This window comes from Camelina sativa, chromosome 9, assembly GCF_030686135.1.
Source record: "Camelina sativa cultivar CO46 ecotype springtype chromosome 9, ASM3068613v1".
Lineage (NCBI taxonomy): Eukaryota > Viridiplantae > Streptophyta > Magnoliopsida > Brassicales > Brassicaceae > Camelina > Camelina sativa.
Window position 1 is genome coordinate 2,995,907 of NC_141888.1, and position 18,312 is coordinate 3,014,218.

General features: G+C 40.0%; 4 protein-coding genes and 1 non-coding gene across 14 annotated transcripts; 3 read left to right on the plus strand and 2 right to left on the minus strand.

Annotated features, from left to right (window-relative positions):
- The first annotated feature begins 29 nt into the window (after nucleotides 1-29).
- Nucleotides 30-1,567, plus strand: LOC104710278 (uncharacterized). Its single transcript, XM_010426859.3, has 3 exons — nucleotides 30-272; nucleotides 363-1,107; nucleotides 1,207-1,567. The coding sequence occupies exons 2-3, from the start codon at nucleotides 368-370 to the stop codon at nucleotides 1,394-1,396; spliced, it is 930 nt and encodes a 309-aa protein (XP_010425161.2). The 5' UTR covers nucleotides 30-272; nucleotides 363-367; the 3' UTR covers nucleotides 1,397-1,567.
- LOC104710279 (nuclear transport factor 2) lies at nucleotides 1,465-4,220 on the minus strand. 2 transcript variants are annotated; one of them, XM_010426861.2, is made up of 9 exons: nucleotides 3,988-4,220; nucleotides 3,432-3,613; nucleotides 3,037-3,334; nucleotides 2,780-2,943; nucleotides 2,531-2,687; nucleotides 2,313-2,437; nucleotides 2,143-2,208; nucleotides 1,992-2,052; nucleotides 1,465-1,897 (listed from the first exon to the last, which is right to left on the minus strand). In XM_010426861.2, exons 2-9 carry the CDS (start codon nucleotides 3,609-3,611, stop codon nucleotides 1,686-1,688), a joined length of 1,263 nt encoding a protein of 420 aa, XP_010425163.2. In that variant the 5' UTR covers nucleotides 3,612-3,613; nucleotides 3,988-4,220; the 3' UTR covers nucleotides 1,465-1,685. The 2 variants fall into 2 exon arrangements, with proteins under 2 accessions (XP_010425163.2, XP_087321008.1); XM_087464882.1 differs by having other exon boundaries at nucleotides 2,780-2,940; nucleotides 3,988-4,160.
- A 1,761-nt stretch (nucleotides 4,221-5,981) lies between these two features.
- LOC104710280 (uncharacterized) lies at nucleotides 5,982-9,958 on the plus strand. 9 transcript variants are annotated; one of them, XM_087467059.1, is made up of 14 exons: nucleotides 5,982-6,681; nucleotides 7,017-7,293; nucleotides 7,379-7,512; nucleotides 7,585-7,720; nucleotides 7,808-8,068; nucleotides 8,141-8,214; nucleotides 8,286-8,382; nucleotides 8,462-8,567; nucleotides 8,651-8,744; nucleotides 8,828-9,027; nucleotides 9,111-9,210; nucleotides 9,299-9,415; nucleotides 9,511-9,567; nucleotides 9,685-9,958. In XM_087467059.1, the coding sequence occupies exons 1-14, from the start codon at nucleotides 6,589-6,591 to the stop codon at nucleotides 9,790-9,792; spliced, it is 1,854 nt and encodes a 617-aa protein (XP_087323185.1). In that variant the 5' UTR covers nucleotides 5,982-6,588; the 3' UTR covers nucleotides 9,793-9,958. The 9 variants fall into 9 exon arrangements, 5 of the variants coding, with proteins under 5 accessions (XP_087323185.1, XP_010425165.1, XP_087323186.1 ...); XR_015566846.1 differs by having other exon boundaries at nucleotides 6,525-6,681; nucleotides 8,514-8,567; XR_015566848.1 differs by having other exon boundaries at nucleotides 6,525-6,681; nucleotides 8,152-8,214; nucleotides 8,514-8,567.
- On the minus strand, nucleotides 6,390-6,461 carry TRNAT-CGU (transfer RNA threonine (anticodon CGU)). The gene has a single exon. It is a non-coding gene; the product is annotated as a tRNA-Thr (tRNA).
- A 1,860-nt stretch (nucleotides 9,959-11,818) lies between the features above and the next one.
- LOC147937651 (uncharacterized) lies at nucleotides 11,819-12,418 on the plus strand. The gene has a single exon (XM_087465204.1). It carries the CDS (start codon nucleotides 11,819-11,821, stop codon nucleotides 12,416-12,418), a length of 600 nt encoding a protein of 199 aa, XP_087321330.1.
- Nucleotides 12,419-18,312: the final 5,894 nt, after the last annotated feature.

An 18,312-nucleotide genomic window follows, 5' to 3' on the forward strand; every position in this document is an offset into this window, starting at 1 on the left:
GTCGTCGACATGGCGCGTAACGCAGCCATGGTTTTGTTTTGTTAGTTAAAGTTCCGAACTTTACGAGATACCTTTCGTTCTGCTTATCACCAAACCAACGAACAGAAACCAAACCCTAGATCCCCTTTTCCTCATCTTGATTTTTCTTCTTCTTCTTCCTTCGTTTTCTCTAACAAAAAACGAAATTTCACAACTTAATCCCCACAAGTGAAACAAAAATCTTCATCACTGAGAGATCAGATTGTTTTAGCTTGATCAAAATCGTTTTCAAGGTATGTTTTTTTTTTATGTATATCGGTTTTGATTTGTTTTGAACACGAGAAATGGCTAAAAAGATTGATTGCTTTTGGTTGTTTGTTTAGGTGTTATGGAGTCTGAACATGAAGAAGATGTGTTATCAAAACCAAAACATGATGAAGATGGAAACAAGGAAGGCTCATTAGGGGATGAAGAAAATGGAGATGGAGAGCATAAAAGAATATTTTCAGAGGAAACAGGAAGTGTGATCATTCACTCAGAAGCACATTCAAGATCATCATCATCGTCTTCTTCATCATCGTCATCTTCTTCGTATTTATCGCCACCGAAAGATCTACCTGAAGACGGCAAAGAATTATCGAATGAACCAGAGATATCTTCACCTCCTGTTCAAGTAATGGATAGGGATGATGATGATGATAACGGAAACTATGACCCGAATAGGATTCCATCTTCGGTTTTCGAGAGAAGCAAATCGAATATACCAGCTGAATGGAGCTGTACTTCGAATGAATCTCTCTTTAGTCATTTAGGACGCAACAGTTTCACTGCTGATTTGATGAAATCAGGTGAGCTCTATAAATCGGGAGAGTTACTAGCGTACAGTCCCGCACTTCCTATGCCACCTCCACCAGGATCAGAATCAAAACCCGTCGTAGAAGAACCCAAAGTTGTTGATTCGAGAAAGGAAGAGGAAGTTGTACATACATCTTCATCTGATGAAGAAGAGGAAGATAAGAGAGAAAGCCATGAGAAAGAACAACAACCAGCTGTCTCTTGGAAAACTCCTTCAACTTCTTACCATTCTAACCAAAGCTCAAACAGTGCACATTCCTTCTCTTTCCCAATGTACACACTCCATCCATGAACATGCCTTGATATACATTCCCTTCTCTCGCTTTCTCTGGATTTTTTTTAATGAAAGTTTCTCGCCTTTTTGTTTTACAGATTGGCAGGAGCTGCAAGTGATTCAAGAAAGGGAGAAACAGAGGAACAGAAGAAACAAGCACAAGAAGCAAAACAGCCACAAGAGTCAGAAAAACCAGCAGATGCAGCAAATCAAAAGCAGTCAATGTGTAGGTGGTTCTCATGTTTTCCTCCATGTCCTTGGTGTTGTTCTCCCTGCTCTTGTGCTTGATTCTGTTTTGCTGTTTTATTAGACAAAAAAAAAAAACTGTGGAGTTTATCTCCTGAAAAAAGGTCAGGTAGGTCAATAGAACCTTAAATCATTTTAATTTTGATCTCTCCTTTGTTCAAGAGAAGATGCATAGATCAAAGAAATATGTTCCAGAGTTATCTCAAAACAAAATCTCAAACCGAAAAGATCATCGACTAGAATATCAACGAAAACTAAAAGCTGTTTTAACATCGCCTAAAACCTCAGATTCTCAACCAATGAGCAAAATTTGGAAGAAGCAGAAACTAGTCTAGTTTTTGGCCTCAGTATTGCCATGGCCGTTGTTCTGGTGTGCTTTCCCATCCCCATCAGACTCACTGTTCCGTCTGCCATAGCCTCGTCCTCCATTGACACCATTGCCCCGAGGTTTGTATCCATCGTTTCTGTAACCATTCTCATTCCTATAGTAACCACCGTTGTTTCGTGCAGAGGATCTGCTGCCATTTTGATTGTTGCTACCTCCTGCAGAATCCAAAAACAACAATAAAGATTAGGCTTTTGCTTTTGCATTTGAATAAAGTTAATGTTGGATACACCATTGCCTTCAGAAACTTGCCTCGCTTTTCTTCAATAGATGCTCTTCGGTTTCCAACCATGATTGGAGATTCCTTGTGAGCCTAGAGTTGTGCAGTTAAAGATCAGAAATCAAAAAGTTCAAATTACAGTACATTATAGTTGAGAGTTTGATTTGGCAAACATATACATACCAGGAAGACATTTTTTATTGCTTCACCATTTTCGAATGCCACAAACCCGAAACAGTTCTTATCTTCCTGAAAAGCGGAAAGATTTTTAAGCGAGTGAGTGAACTAGGGGACTAAGGTTTCGAAACCATGCAAATACATTATCTGTTAAGATCATTGAAAGAATAACTGACCGGGTAACTTCTGACTTGGATACCATCTTTTCTAATAGCTCCAAAACCTTTGAATGTTTCATAGAGTTGCTCGATAGTTGCATCCATAGGCAAGTTTGCAACAAATATGGAACTACTACCCTTGGCTGATACGCAGAAATATAATTAATCAAATGAACAACGGCAACAAGAAGATTCCAGTTTCATCGTTCTTAACACTATTATGCTGAATAACCAACCTGGCTGTTCAATGGTTTTAGCAGAAGCCTGTCCAGGAATTGGGGAAGGAGCCTTAGCCTTATGCTCAGAAGCAACAGTCGGTTTCTCGACACGTTTAGGCTTAGTTGGTGAAGCTGTAACATTGAATGAACTTCCGTTTTGAGCCAGAGACTGGACCTGTATTATTGAAGTACACCAGGAGATTAGAGTATATTAAACGGAAAAAAACTAATAGCTTATGAAACCAAGCACAAAAGAGGGAGACTCACAAGAATTGATGCAAAGGATTTCTTGGGAGCCTCCTCTTGAAGTTTGGCTTCAGCAGCTTTAGTGACATTGGGGACATTTGCATGTCCGTTTGCAGGTTTTGTCACCGTAGTCTTAGCTTGAGTAGGGACAATAACCGCCTCTACAGTTTCCTTTGCAGGCTCTGCTACTCAAAACCAATACCATATGAATCAAAACAATGTCAAGATGGTGAACTTTTCAAATTCTTGATATATTAAACCATTGGTAAAGTACTTACCGGTTACACTCTTTGTTGGCTCGATTACTTCAGGGCTCTCCTCAACCTCCTTGGTAGCTTCTGGTTCAACAACCACATCAGACACATACCTAAAGGTATCATTCAGCACAAAGTAGCTTCCATTGCGAGGCACAAGGAAGAAACTTTGAGAAAACTTCCTTCTTCCTCCATCTTTTCCAATCACCAAACCCGTGACTAGAGTCACAACACCATTCTTTAAAGATGGTTGAGAATCAGCAGTCAGAATCTCGATCTCCGAGTTTTTGTAGTCAATGGACATGATCTGATCATTAATAGCCTGCAAAAAACACAATGAAACAAATTTTAAAAAACTTTCTTGATTCCATTAAGAAAGACTATATATACAAGGTGGCTATGACATTATAGGAACTTACTTTCAAGGATTTGATAGGAACCATCTCACCATCGAGACCTGGCCGTAAAAGACCACTGTTCTCAAGATAGAATTTGTAAACTTCAGCAGGTGATTCATAAAGATGGGTATAGTACTTCTGAACAAAGGCATTACCCACAGTGCCTGGATCTACTAACGGAGCCTTTGATTCAGTTGTCATCTCTGCAAGCATTCCACAAATCGAAACAGAATCATACACAAGAGTCAGACAACCGCACAAGCACTTATCAAGAAAAAGAACTCCAAAGTTACACAGAGTACGTTCATGTTTCTTGAACTCCCTAACTCTAATCTATCTGCCAATTCAATATAACTGTAAAATCTTGAAAGTTGTACAAAACCCCACAAAACAAAAGACTTAGAACTGTACTTTGTGGATCTAACAGTACGAAATTGCAAAGTACAGATATTTTATTTCCCCAGAAGTAAATTGAAGTGTTACAGATCTAAAGTGAAAGGTTTAAACTTTGCTGCAAATTGAAGCAATTAAAAGGGATTGGAAAATAGAGTAAGAAGTATGAAGAAGAAGCAATTACCTGGTCAATTGGAGAAGACAATAAGAATCAATTTCACAACGAGAGAGAGAGAGAGAGAGAGAGAGAGTTAACTTGTTGTGATTGGGTTATATATGGCTTCTAGGGTTTTTTACATTTCAATCTCCGACCAGAATTGGGATTTCGTTTTTTTTTTTTCCTACTTTGCAGATATCATCCAGTAATATCTGGCCACGTAATCATATAGCACAGAGTAATGTAAGGATGATGGGCATACCTTTTTTAAAAATTTATTTATTTTCTATCTAATAAATATTAGTGAAGATTTATTTCTTTTTCCAGATCCTACACATTGATTTGATTAGCTGTTTTAATGATTTTCAAATCCTGTATTAATTGGTGAAAAAAGAAAAATAAAATCATATGTTTGACAAAAAAAAAAAAAAAAAAAAAAAAATCATATTTTGATTTCCAAATTCCAATTAATTGTTTCTAGAACTTTCCGATTTTTAAAAAAATTGGCTTTCGTATAAAAATTGTATGTGATTTTGTTTTGTATTGGTTTGAAAATAATAATCGGTTCAAATCCTGAATTAATTGGTGTAAAAAAGAAAAAAAAAAATCATATTTTGATTTCCAAATTCCAATTAATTGTTTCTAGAACTTTCCGATTTTTAAAAAAATTGGCTTTCGTATAAAAATTGTATGTGATTTTGTTTTGTATTGGTTTGAAAATAATAATCGGTTCAAATCCTGAATTAATTGGTGTAAAAAAGAAAAAAAAAATCATATTTTGATTTCCAAATTCCAATTAATTGTTTCTAGAACCTTCCGATTTTTTTAAAAAAATGGCTTTCGTATAATTGTATGTGATTTTGGTTTGTATTGGTTTGAAAATAATAATTGGTTTCAAATCCTGAATTAATTGGTGAAAAAAAAAATCATATTTCGATTTCCAAATTCTAATTACTTGTTTCTAAAACCTTCGGATTTTTGAAAAAATTGGCTTTCGTATAAAATTGTATGTGATTTTGGTTTGTATTGGTTTGAAAATAATAATTGGTTCATTTGGATTCCAAATTCCAATTACTTGTTTCTAGAACCTTCGGATTTTTGAAAAAAATGGCTTTCGTATAAAGTTGTATATGATTTTGATTTCCAAATTTCAATTAGTTGTTTCTAGAATTTTCGGATTTTTGAAAAAAATGGCTTTTGTATAAAAGTGTATGTGATTTTGGTTTGTATTGGTTTGAAAATAAGGATTCCAAATTCCAATTACTTATTTCTAGAACCTTCAGATTTTTTTTTTAAAATTGGATTTCGTATAAAATTGTATGTGATTTTGATTTCCAAATTCTAATTACTTGTTTCTAAAACATTCGGATTTTTGAAAAAAATTGGCTTTCGTACAAAATTGTACGTGATTTTGGTTTTTATTGGTTTGAAAATAATAATTGGTTCATTTGGATTCCAAATTCCAATTACTTGTTTCTAGAACCTTCGGATTTTTGAAAAAAATGGCTTTCGTATAAAGTTGTATATGATTTTGATTTCCAAATTTCAATTACTTGTTTCTAGAACTTTCGGATTTTTGAAAAAATTGGCTTTCGTATAAAAGTGTATGTGATTTTGGTTTGTATTGGTTTGAAAATAAGGATTCCAAATTCCAATTACTTATTTCTAGAACCTTCAGAATTTTTTTTAAAAAATGGCTTTCGTATAAAATTGTATGTGATTTTGATTTCCAAATTCCAATTACTTGTTTCTAAAATATTCAAAATTTTTGAAAAAATTGTCTTTCGTACAAAATTGTATGTGATTTTGGTTTGTATTGGTTTGAAAATAATAATTGGTTCATTTGGATTCCAAATTCCAATTACTTATTTCTAGAACCTTTGGATTTTTGAAAAAAATGGCTTTCGTATAAAGTTGTATATGATTTTGATTTCCAAATTTCAATAACTTGTTTCTAGAACTTTCAGATTTTTTAAAACATTGGCTTTCGTATAAAAGTGTATGTGATTTTGGTTTGTATTGGTTTGAAAATAAGGATTCCAAATTCCAATTTCTTATTTCTAGAACCTTCGGATTTTTTTAAAAAATTGGCTTTCGCATAAAATTGTATGTGATTTTGATTTCCAAATTCTAATTACTTGTTTCTAATACCTTCGAATTTTTTTAAAAATTGGCTTTCGTACAAAATTGTATGTGATTTTGGTTTGTATTGGTTTGAAAATAATAATTGCTTCATTTGGATTCCAAATTTCAATTACTTGTTTCTAAAACCTTCAAATTTTCTGAAAAAATGGCTTTCGTATAAAGTTGTATGTGATTTTGGTTTGTATTGGTTTGAAAATAATAATTGGTTCGGTTGGGCTGGGTTCGATTTTTAGTTTGGTTTTATATTTTTCTTTTTATTTTTAATCTTAAAAAAAAAAAAAAAAAGCCCCCGGCGAGGATCGAACTCACGACCTTTCGCTTACGAAGCGAACGCAATACCACTATGCTACGGAGGCGATTTGTTTTAATTCGTCAATAACAGAATAAAACTTTAATGTTTGATTAACAAACTTAAGCAATTTCGTTAACTCTTTTCTTTTGACGGAAGGAGACGGACGAGAAAGAGACGACGCCGGCGGCGAAATGTGCGGAATCGCAATTGTAGTGTGCGGCGTTCGTATCGAACTCTCGACGCTTGCTTCGTTTCTCTCAGCCCCCGAGCCTCCTTTCGAACGAGTAAATCTCTTCCTCTGATGTCACTTGTGATTTACATCTCTTACCGTATTGGCGTTTGAGTTCATAGCTTTTAGTATGACTTGCTTTTGGTAGAAGTTTAGGGTTTAGCGTTACTGATAAAAGATTGAATCTTTAATTGAATTGGAAGACTGATTGTTCTTATGTAACTATTTGCTGGGTAGAAAGAAAGATTACTCTTTTTTGAGTTTTGATCAATGGCTAATGAATAATGTATTGAGATAAGGGTATTGGTTGTCCATAGATCAGTTCTTATTTGACCAATCATATTAGAATTTAAAGTTTGCTAATTTAATGTTTTCTTGGTGTTAAACCAGTTGCAAGTCTCTATTGAAGATGTTAAAGCTGTCTTAAGCCAAAGAGGTCCTGATAGTGTAGGCGAAAAGACGATTCATCTTCGACCTGATGTGCCAAATTGTGCTCAAGAATCTGCGACTCTCTCTGTTGTTGAGGCTGGCGAAGAAACTTATAAGCTTGAGGAGACTACTCTTTTGGGTGAACTGCATTTTATTGGTTCTACATTACAGCTTAGAGGAACTAGTCCTATTAGACAGCCATTGGTGGATTCTTCTGGAAACATTCTAGCTTACAATGGTCTGCTTTACTTCTTAAGCTTTTTTCTAATTATCATGAGTTTGGTTTACACTATACTATATTGATTGGTATATCTCCCTTTTAGGCGAAGTATTTGGAGGAATTGAACTCAATAGCTATGATAATGATACTGAAGTTCTTTTGAAGTCTTTAGAGAAAGCAAAAGTTCCAAATGTTCTTTCCATGATTAAAGGCCCCTGGGCCATTATCTATTGGCAGGTAATTCTGTAACTTATACGCTGTACTTTTTGTAGCAATTTTATTTGCTCTTTGAACATTTTTCTCCATCAGGAAAGCTCAAGAACGCTATGGTTTGGTAAAGATGCTTTTGGTCGGAGGAGCCTTCTTGTTCACTGGCCAACTGTGGAAGACCCTCGTTTTCTTCTATCGTCTGTTTCACCAGCTGCTTCTGTAGCACACGGCTCAGGTTTGTATTGCTTAATAGTCATTTTTGTGTCTCTATGTACACTCCAGTTTTTGTATTGCTTTATGTACAGATAATTATTTTTGGCAGTATCAGATGCTGAAAATGGTAATAGCGGTCATAGGTTTTGGGAAGAGCTTCCATGTGGAGTGTACAGCATTTCTTTTGGGGTTTCAGAATCTGGTTTATGTATTCATGGTGAAGTCACGAAGCACGAATCGAGAAATCCCATTTGGAAAGAATTGATTGAATGGGAAAGGAAATCTGTTGCACCAACACCTGAAGATCTATCAACATCATCGCTTAGTGGAATTCAAGAAGAGGAAGAAAATGCTGTTTCAACTTCTTCAGGTACTGGTTAGAATTCGTTTTATTTCTCCAGTTATGTCCAGATCTCATATGCCTGACAAGGTTTAGGTTTAGGACTTGCGCAGACAGTTCTTGTTGTGTTAAAGGAATCAGTGAGGCGGCGAACTTCACTTCATAACATTTTTCAGGTATGAGCTTTAACTTTCACTCTCTCCAAACATATTGTGTTCTCCTCTAAACAGCTTATTGGCATAAACAGGGAGAAAAAGAAGTCGTCCCAGTAGCTGTTCTTTTCTCTGGTGGATTGGATTCGATGATACTTGCTGCGCTGTTGGATCAGTGCCTTGATCCAAAATGTAATAATTCCTCTGCACTGTCTGTCTTAGGCATCAATTCTGAAACTAATCCAACAAACTTTAATGTCTATTTCTTCAGATGAAGTTGATCTCCTTAATGTCAGTTTTGACGGTCCTAATGCTCCTGACAGGATCTCTGCCAAGGCTGGAATAAAGGAACTTCAAAAGATTGCACCTTTGAGAAGGTTGAATTCTCAAACCTTTTTGTCAAAAATGCATACATTTGTTACTATTTATGATTGATACAAATGCTCTTGGAATTTTTCAGGTGGAAGCTTGTTGAGGTTGATGCTGATCTGTCAAAACTAACCTTTGAGACAAAACGTGTCATGTCACTCATAAATCCTGCTGACACTTACATGGTAAACTTTAAAGTCTTGGAGATTCTGATTACAATCTTCCGAACTTGATGTGAATTACACAATCTTCTTTTGCAATGTTCTAGGACCTCAACATTGGAACAGCACTGTGGCTTGCTGCTCGGGGTGATGGTTGGATTCAAAACGAAAGCGACAATCAAGCAGTAGAGGAAGATAACCGGCGGGTCAAATATAAGTCTGATGCTAGAATTCTACTTGTTGGCGCTGGTGCTGATGAGCAATGTGCTGGTTATGGCAGGCACAGAACAAAATACCGAAATGGGAGGTAAGTATATGTCTACAGATACATTCTCTTATGGATGTAAACGAACAATAACCTCATCTCGCAAGTTTTATTGATTTTTCCAGTTGGGTTGCGTTGGATCAAGAAATGAAATTAGATATGCAGAGAATTTGGAAAAGAAATTTAGGTCGAGATGATCGATGCATTGCAGATAACGGTAAAGAGGTATATGTCACTCCATTCTCCATAACTAGAAACCGAAATCGTTTATTCTTTGTGCTCCGTTCTTCAATGTTAAATATAACATTTTCAGGGGAGATTCCCGTTCTTGGATGAAGATGTGATAAAGACTCTCCTTGACATTCCCTTGTGGGAGATTGCGGATCTTGAGCAACCAAGTGGAAAGGGAGACAAGAAGATTCTTAGACAGGTGAATAAATAAAAGCTACCATTTTTACTTTAAGCATGCCACAAGAACATTCTTGAAACTTCATAAACCTAAAATGTTACCTAAAACTCTTGAAGGTTGCAAAGTTGCTTGGTTTACATGAAGTTGCAAAGATGCCTAAGAGAGCAATTCAGGTAAGTTAAAAAAGCTCAGAATTGACTTCAAACCATTACAGTTGAGAGTTTTTTCTGGTGTGTGTTTTTGCTATTTCAGTCTCATTATTGTTTTGAACTTTGGTTGTGGTTGATTAGTTTGGATCAAGAATCGCTCGTGAATCAAACCGGAAGAATTTTGGAAGTAACCGTGCCGCAAATCAGGCTTCTGCCGGGAGTGTGAGATTCCATGCGCCATCACACTAATCTCTTCAGACTCATTATGTTAGACAACTATTGTCCGATCCATTTTGTTATTCTATGTATACATTTTTTTAAGTACGTTTTTCTTCATTCCCCTCGTATATCGTCGTAACGCCCTTAATGCTACCTTTAAGTTATATTTAATTATATAAAGGGCAATTGTCATAAATACCACTAAAATAGGTTTTTATTCCAAAAATACCACAATTTAGTTTTTTTTCCAAAACTACCACTAAAATGTATTTTTTTCTAAAAGTACCACATAATTGAACTAAAGTTTTAATACTAAAAACTAATTCCTAAATTATAAATACTATACCCTACCCCTAAAAACTAAACCCTAAAACTAAATTTGTCAATCCAAACATAAAAAAAAAATTCTATATTCTTAAAATTCAATTTTTTGTGTTAGTGGTAATTTTGGAAAAAAAAACTTTTATGGTATTTTTGGAAAAAAAAACTAACATGTGGTATTTTTGGAAAAAAAAACTTATTTAGTGGTATTTAAAGGAATTTCTCTTATATAAATAGTCCTTGTGTTTAAGACAAAATAAAAAATATTATAATTGAAAGTTTTTTTTATTTCGGATATTCTATATGTAAATGACGATTTAATGATAGTAAATCTATAAAATCTATGTAAATGACGATTTCGGATATTCTTTGTTTTTCTGTCGCGCTACAAAGGAGCAATGTGAGGTGGTGTTGCAGATTCTTAAGCAATATGAAAGGGTTTCTGGTCAGCAAATCAATTTCCAGAAATCCTCTGTCCAATTTGGATATACAGTGGAAGGTGGACTCATAGAGGAATTAAAGGGAGTTTTGGGTATAACAAACCTAGGCGGGATGAGTTCGTATTTAGGGATCCCAGAGAGTCTAGGTGGCTCTAAGACGAAAAAAATTTCGTTTGTTCAGGATAAGCTGCTGTCACGGGCTAGTGGTTGGCCTGCTCGTTTGTTATCTAAAAGGGGCAAGGAGGTGATGATTAAATCCGTAGCTACGGCGTTCCCTACCTTTGTGATGTCATGCTTTAGGCTGACAAAAACGGTCACGAGGAAGTTAACTAGCGCTATCTCGAACTTTTGGTGCAGTTCGTTTGGGCAATCGAGGGGTCTGCATTGGATCGCCTGGGATAAGCTGTGCTGTAGCAAAAATGACGGAGGACTGGGTTTCGGGTGTATAGATGACTATAACACGGCTCTGCTTGCCAAACAGCTTTGGCGGCTGATTACGGTTCCAGATTCTCTTTTTTGCACGGGTGTTTAAAGGCCGTTACTATCAGCATTCCGACCCGTTGGATCCAATTAAATCTTACTCGCCGTCTTATGGGTGGCGGAGTATAGTTTTTGCTCGCTTTCTGGTTAACAAAGGACTAATTAAACGAGTAGGATCTGGTGTTTCCATTTCCGTATAGACTGACCCATGGATCCCTGCTCAATCCCCGAGACCAGCATTGAGTACAGGATTGTCTTATGATCCTCTGCTTCGAGTTTCAAATCTTATTACCAGGAGTTGTAATACTTGGGATATGGCTCAGCTTACGGCTACGTTTGTACCGGAAGATGTTGTTATAATTTATTTATTATTATTATTTTTTTTAATGTTGTTATAATTTTTGCCATACTTCTGCACCAACCGAATAAACTGGATTTGCTGGGTTGGCATTTTACTACATCTGGTAAGTATTTGGTAAAATCAGGTTATCACGTTCTTCGTTCAAATATGTCGGTCTCCACTGAACCGACAATATTTGGACCGAACATTGCCCCTCTCCGGGCGTTTGTGTGGAAAATTCGGTGCCCGCCGAAACTTCGACATTTTATGTGGCAAGTGCTTTCGGGTTGTGTCGGAGTTACAGCTAATCTGCAAACGTGGAATAAGTGGTGATGCCACGTGTGGCCTTTGGGGATTTCAGGAGGAGACGATTAATCACACCCTCTTTGAATGTCCGCCAGCCAAACAGGTTTGGGCTTTGTCGCAGTTTCTGACGGCCCTAGGTTCTTTTCCTTTGGGACCAGTTTACACGAATATGGATTTTCTCTTTTTGCGGTTTACAACTGTTCTGATACATGAAGTTTTTCCCTGGATTCTACGGTATATTTGGAAATCTCGCAATGATAAACTTTTCAGTAATCTTGATTCGAATCCTCTTGCAATCTTGCGGATAGCGGAGGATGAGGCAAAAGCATGGACTCTGGCTCAGACAGAGGATATGGTATTAGTACCAGAAAATCCTGTTGCAGGTGTTCTTGGCGGAAGTGGGGGATTAGGGGTTCCTAGGTCTTTCTCAAGTTACCTTTGTTTTGTGGATGGTTCTTGGAAAGAAACGGATTGCTATGCGGGTAGAGGATGGTTTTGTACGTCGCCCTGGGGTGACGCCCCTACTATGGTAGCAGCCAACCTTCGACGTAGTGTTTCCCCTCTACATGCCGAGTTTGAAGCCCTTGTCTGGACTATGCGCTGTATGATTAGGGTGGATAATCAATCTGTCATCTTTCTCACCGGCTGCTCTGACTTAGTGAAGATGGTGTCTTCGCCTGCCGAGTGGCCAGCTTTTTTGCCTTATTTGGAGGACATACAAGCAGACAAGGAGGAGTTTGCTTCTTTCTCGTTGGTCTACGTCCCATGAACTCAGAATGGTAAAGCGGATAATTTAGCATGACGAGTCCGCACAGTTCCGCACTTAGTTACTGTTGATATGAGAAACAACAACTAGATGAATTCGAATGAGAAATAAGATTTGGGCAGACTTTTGGTGTAAATCGACAAGAACAAAGAAGAATGATGAACTAGATTTTGTATTAATTAAATCTCTCTTATTGCGAAAGTTACATATGTGTCTTTTTCCTCTACAAACTTCGAATATTTAAGCTAAACGAACTTGAACTTCTCCTGAATCTCCTCCTACGATCTCGCCCTCGATCTCTCCGGTTTGACTCAGCATCTTAATCGAATTCTTTTCCTGGGCCCCCGTTTGGCCCAATAACGGTTCCGGCACTCACTCCTTAATGGGCTTTCCCAAGGGCCTTCAACTCGTCGAAACCAAACACCAACAATTTCCCCCAGCCTTTTAACCTAGCGAGAAGGTTGAAAGGCAAATATTCGGAGAATCTCTCGTCGTTTCGGTTTTGCAATCCTCCTCAGGGAGAACACGCTAGATCTCGGCCTCCGAGATTTTTGTGATGATTATCTTCTCTCTCCCGAAATCCAACGGTGGAGACGAACGGTTTGGACTGTCCATATTAGAAGAGAGAGATTCGTGGGATCTCGAAAACCGAAGTAATTATGACTTATAAGCCACTAGCTACACGTCTCGTCATAACCGTGCACTCGTCCACTACTTGAAGGTAATATTTTCTTCTCTTTCTCGCTTTTTAAACAACTTCTAGGGTTTTCCTTTCTTTACTGTTTGAATTTCTTCTTCCCTTTTGCTTCTACTCGAACTCAGTCGACCGTAGTTCTTCTTTCTATTTCTATTCTGATGGCGCAACTTGAGCTCTGGGGGAATCACATTCCCCCGATTACCATGGAGAAAAACTTAATTGACCTTTGTCAAAAACACGACGTTCCCCCGGAGGTAGAGACGATGCTTTCCCCCGGAGATGCATTCACTCTGGAGACCGTCCCCCCGGACTATTGCTGGACATACACGACATACTTTGAGAGATGCAGACTCGTTTTCCCCATCCTCCGAATCTTCTTAGAAGTCATGCAACGCCTCCGAATGGCGTTCCCCCAGATATGTCCGAATTTCGTAAGACACGTAATCGGACTATACATCCGAGGACGTGAGGAGGAATTATCCTAGGTGTGGACGACATCCTATGGTTGTGTCACGTTAAACACAACTCGGGATTTCAGGGGACCTTCTCTATGTCCCGTCGACAAGATTGAGAAATCCTCCAAGCGATCCCCGGGAAAGATGATCGATGGAGGGAGAAGTATTTTTACTACCGGGTAAACGCTGCCTCGGTGGGAGACTTCAATTTTAGCCGACTTCCGACCCAGTGGGCCGTATGCGTAGGTCAGAATGACCTCGACACACTTCACAGCTTACCGTTATTATCTTTGTTTGTTGTAGTTAAAGTGCATTCCTTGATTGAATTTCGTAGTTAACCTTTTGGCCTTGAATGTTTCAGATTCCGGAGACCACCCTTTGACCCCCGCTGTTGAGAATTTGGCGGCAAGGCTGAGAAACGGTTAGGTCCGGTGGAACACCTTCTCGCGAGTTAGCATAACTATGGCTCTCAACATTCCACTAGTACCAATCGTCCCTGCTCCGATTCAAAACCCGGATCTGCCAGTGCAACCCGAGGTTCAGAGTCCGCCTGCGTCACCCCATAGTGAGCACGCCGAACACTCGGTTGCCCACGCAGGTAGCATTCATGACCTTTTTTTTGTTGCTTGCTGTTTTTTTTTTAAAGAAGACAAATCCTTGTTTCGTTAACCTTTAAGTAACTTGTCATGCTATTATTGACAGTCGACCCAGCCCGACGTCATCAAACCAGCTCCTCATCTACCTCTACCCCCTTGTTCGCCATGGTGAGAAAACCAACGCTTCGTGAACTCCGTGAGCAGACCCCATCCTCGCGTCGCGTGCAAGCTGGTGATGTCGATGCTGCTCTGACTTCCGCTCTTCGGGCTGTTCAAGCCCCTCTTCGGGCGGTGCCAGTCTCTGGACAAAGCGAGGAAGTTGATCAGGCGCATGTGGCCCCTGTCATGCCCTCCACTCAAGGCTGGGAAATAATGCTCGTGAGCTCTCATTCCACGCACAGCGAGCCGCCGCCTCCGCAAAAGCAGGCTCGTCCCAATGAGAAAAGGAGTCGCGGAAGCCGAGGGGACCAGCGCCGCGATAGTCGTCCAGCCGAGCAATGACCCAACCCACCCGTCAAGGACCAAGCCCCTTCCAGAAACGGGTATTCCAACCGACCGTTTCACGGGAAGTTTCATGTGACTCGCCAACCGTGGAAGATCACCTCGAGATGTTGACTCTGTTCCGGCATCTGAAGACTGCCCGGTGTCAGGTCCCGCTGGTCAAGGACCTTGCGGAACGCGAAGCCTACATAGAGGGAATCTTCAGTTCTTGGTTAGTATATTTTCATGGTAAGAATTTGCAACTTCGGACTTAGTTAGTATATTTTCAGTTCAACTGGAGGAATAGTTCCTTTAGTTGATGTTCATTTTGTTGTTTTTCTTTTTGGTTTTTGGTGATCGTCATTCGCAGTCCATCGCCAGTCAGAACAAGTTGGTCGCTCTTTATGAAAGGTGAATAAAAGAAGTTCCCAGGCCGCCGAGCTGCACAACACACAGAGGGTGATCCATGAGCTGACGACGGCGCTGAAGGCTGTGCAGGAAAGACAGACGGCTGCGAATGACAAGGTAACCCTCCTTGAGCAAGAAGTAGCTGCCCTGAAAGCCGGACAAGAAAGGCTTATTGACCTTGAGAAGGAGCTAACGTTGTCCAAGACTGCTCAATCGAAGGCTTCCACGGACTGGGATCTGCAGCTGAAAGAGAACAAATGGCTGAAAGACAAGGCCGCGGATGCGGAAAAGCAGCATGCTGAGGCCACCCGCAAAGCATTTCACAACGTCAAAGATCGATTGTCGCACGACTACTGGGTAATCCTCGACTCCATCAAGAGTAAGTGGGAGAAGAAGAAGGAGAAGTCGGAGGTGGAGGGCGACCTTGCGGAGATTGAATCCAATCTTCTGTTGATCAGGCAGATCAGCGAAGGGAAAACTTCGGTCGAAGAAGAGCTGAAGATCCTCGGAGCTAAGAAGGCAGCTCTCACAGTTTGATCCGATTCTATTGAGGTCTTGGATTTCTCAAGTGGGGAAACTTGACCTTCCGCAGGTCTCGGTTGCGCCGATGGAAGTGGATGCTGGGACTGGAGTCCCACGAGGTCTGAATGAGCATGGGAGTAACGCAAGCGGGGAGGCGGACTTAGCAGCCGGAAGGGAAGAGGAAGACAACTGATCCTGTTTATCGTTTTGTTTTTTTTTCTTTGCTTTTAAGAATTTGGTTTGTTTTGCCCGGGAGGTTTTTAATCCACAGACTTGACCTAACTTTCCTCGGAAGGATTTTAAATCCTTTTCCTTAATTTATCTCGCATTCGTAGAATTCTCCTTTCTTATTATAATTGGAGAAAGCTTCTTTGTCTGTTTGTTTGAATGCAGGAAGAAAAACGGATGGGAAGTTTATAGTTGGCAAATTTCGAGAATGGACTATGCGGCATTCATTCGCTTTGACCAGATTGTGTTATGTTGATTAATGAAGTATGAATAGAAAATGAGGTGATTTTGAGTTGAGTAGCGAGATTATGCTTAATTTGCGTGGGGTGCCCGGGGGCTATTCTACCCTACCTCGCGTGGTCGAGGAGAGCGATTGAAGTTGAGACAATGCAACTGTTATTGTTGTAGGGTGAGTCGTGATGAAAAACTTGTGTTTTATTGAAAGCAACTGTGATGTGAGCACCGGTCGCCTCGCGGTACGGACTGAAAATTGGTTCTTCAGAACGGTCAGGTTATGGCCAACTTTCCTCGGGCCAAACGATGGTGAACGATTGAGGAGGGAAAACGAACGATGGATACGAGTTTTGGTGATGAACAAACGAGTGGAACGCGAGATGGAATTATGGTCACGACTTCGGGCGTACGGACGGTCCGATGCGGTAGCGGTTCGGAACGACCGTCGGGAATAGGAAGTGGCTAGCGAACCAAGTGATGGTTTTGCTAGGAGAAATGGAAGCGAGGGTGGATCGAGTGACGACACATGAGTGTTGGCTCTACTCGTGATACGACCGGACTAGAAGATTACGAACCCGGTTCGAGAATCTACTAGGGTTTCTCAATAGTTAGTCCCAGACTATGGCTAAAGAGAGAAGTGAGACAAGAAACAAAGATTCACTCTTTGGGAAAATAATTTCATACAAGTCTGTGTTTTACAATGGAAAAGAGGTTTAAATAGTGTGAGGGTTTAGAGGGAACCAGGGACATGCGGACTCGCTATGGTCCGCACACGTTTGCCCTTGACGTGTTTCCTTTGATGGAGAACACGTCGCCCTCTAAGTGGTTTAAACAGGACCACACACGTCACACTACTCTAATGTTACAAAAGAAAGTTCTAGACAAAGTTCAAAACGCAACGCTTAAACAAAAAGATAACACGTCCTTAGGCTTTGATGCGGGAACCACATCATCAGCTTCAAAGCGCAAAGGTTTGCATTAGGACTTGTCGCCTCATTAAAACTTTCTCCGGTAAACCTCGTGGGACAAACCCGGAGTAAGGAAAAATAGTACGGTCATGATCCTAACGACTTGGTCGCCTTCATCCTTGGGTAAGGATGAAGGCCGTGCGATCTGTCTCCACTTGGATCGCCCTGGCCGGGTTGTTCTCTTGATCTTCTCGAACAAAGGCTTGCACGAGCCGATTGATCTTCTATCTTGCGGCCTTAGACGAGCTTTTTGATCGCATAGTAGCTCCCGGAGTGATCCTTGGTGCATTGGCCTGATGTTGTCCTGCGGGTAATGCAAGTGTCTCGGCAGCGTCCTGGGCGTCCTGGTCCGGTACGAGCATTCCTGGCTGCGTGTCCGGTCCCGTGCTCACATCATTCTCTCCCCCTTGAGAAGGTTTTGTCCTCAAAACTTCTTCGTCGTCACTTGCATCAAACGAAACAAGATCAGTAACGTTGAATGATGTAGAAGTGTTGTACTCACCTGGCAGTTCAAGGCGGTAGGCGTTGTCGTTGATCTTCTCTATGACTCGGAAAGGTCTGTCGCCACGCGGGCTAAGCTTGTCCTTCCTCTTCTGTGCACACCGCTCCGGCCTTAGGTGCAGCCAAACCCAATCTCCCGGTTTGAAAAGCATAGGTTTGTGTCCGCGGTTGAGGAAACGTGCATATTGTTCGGTCCTCCTCTCGATGTTTGTTCGAACTTCCTCATGAAGCTTCTTGACCAATTCGGCTCTTGCGGCTCCATCTTGACTCTCGACCTCGTCCGGTGGTAACGGTAGTAGATCCATCGGAGTAAGAGGTTTAAATCCGTAAGCGACCTCGAATGGCGACTTCTTGGTGGCCGAGTGAATGGCTTGATTGTATGCGAACCAGTGTTCACGAAATCGGCGTCGGTGGCCGTTGAGGCGGCGAGTAGACGTTGGGCGGTGGTTCACCGCCGCGAGTTGGTGGTAATCGGCCAAACAAATCGGCCAATTCTTTTTTCTTTCTAAAACTTAATTTTTTGAATGGTATTACATAAAGTAAACTTGTGCTATTTTAGTTAAGATCTGTGAGAAATGATGAAAACAGAGGCAAAAAACGAAAAAATGAGAAGAAAAAAAATGCAGGAATCATGGCGGCCGATAGGGTTTTTTTAGGAAGAAGATGAACACAATGAAATGACCAATTTGTCCTTCTCATTTAAGTGAAAAATAAAAGATTGGGAATTTTGTTTATTCTACCACATTGGCTAAAAAAGTTTTCCCAAATACCACATTTTTATTTTCTTTTAAGAAATACCATATTTGAG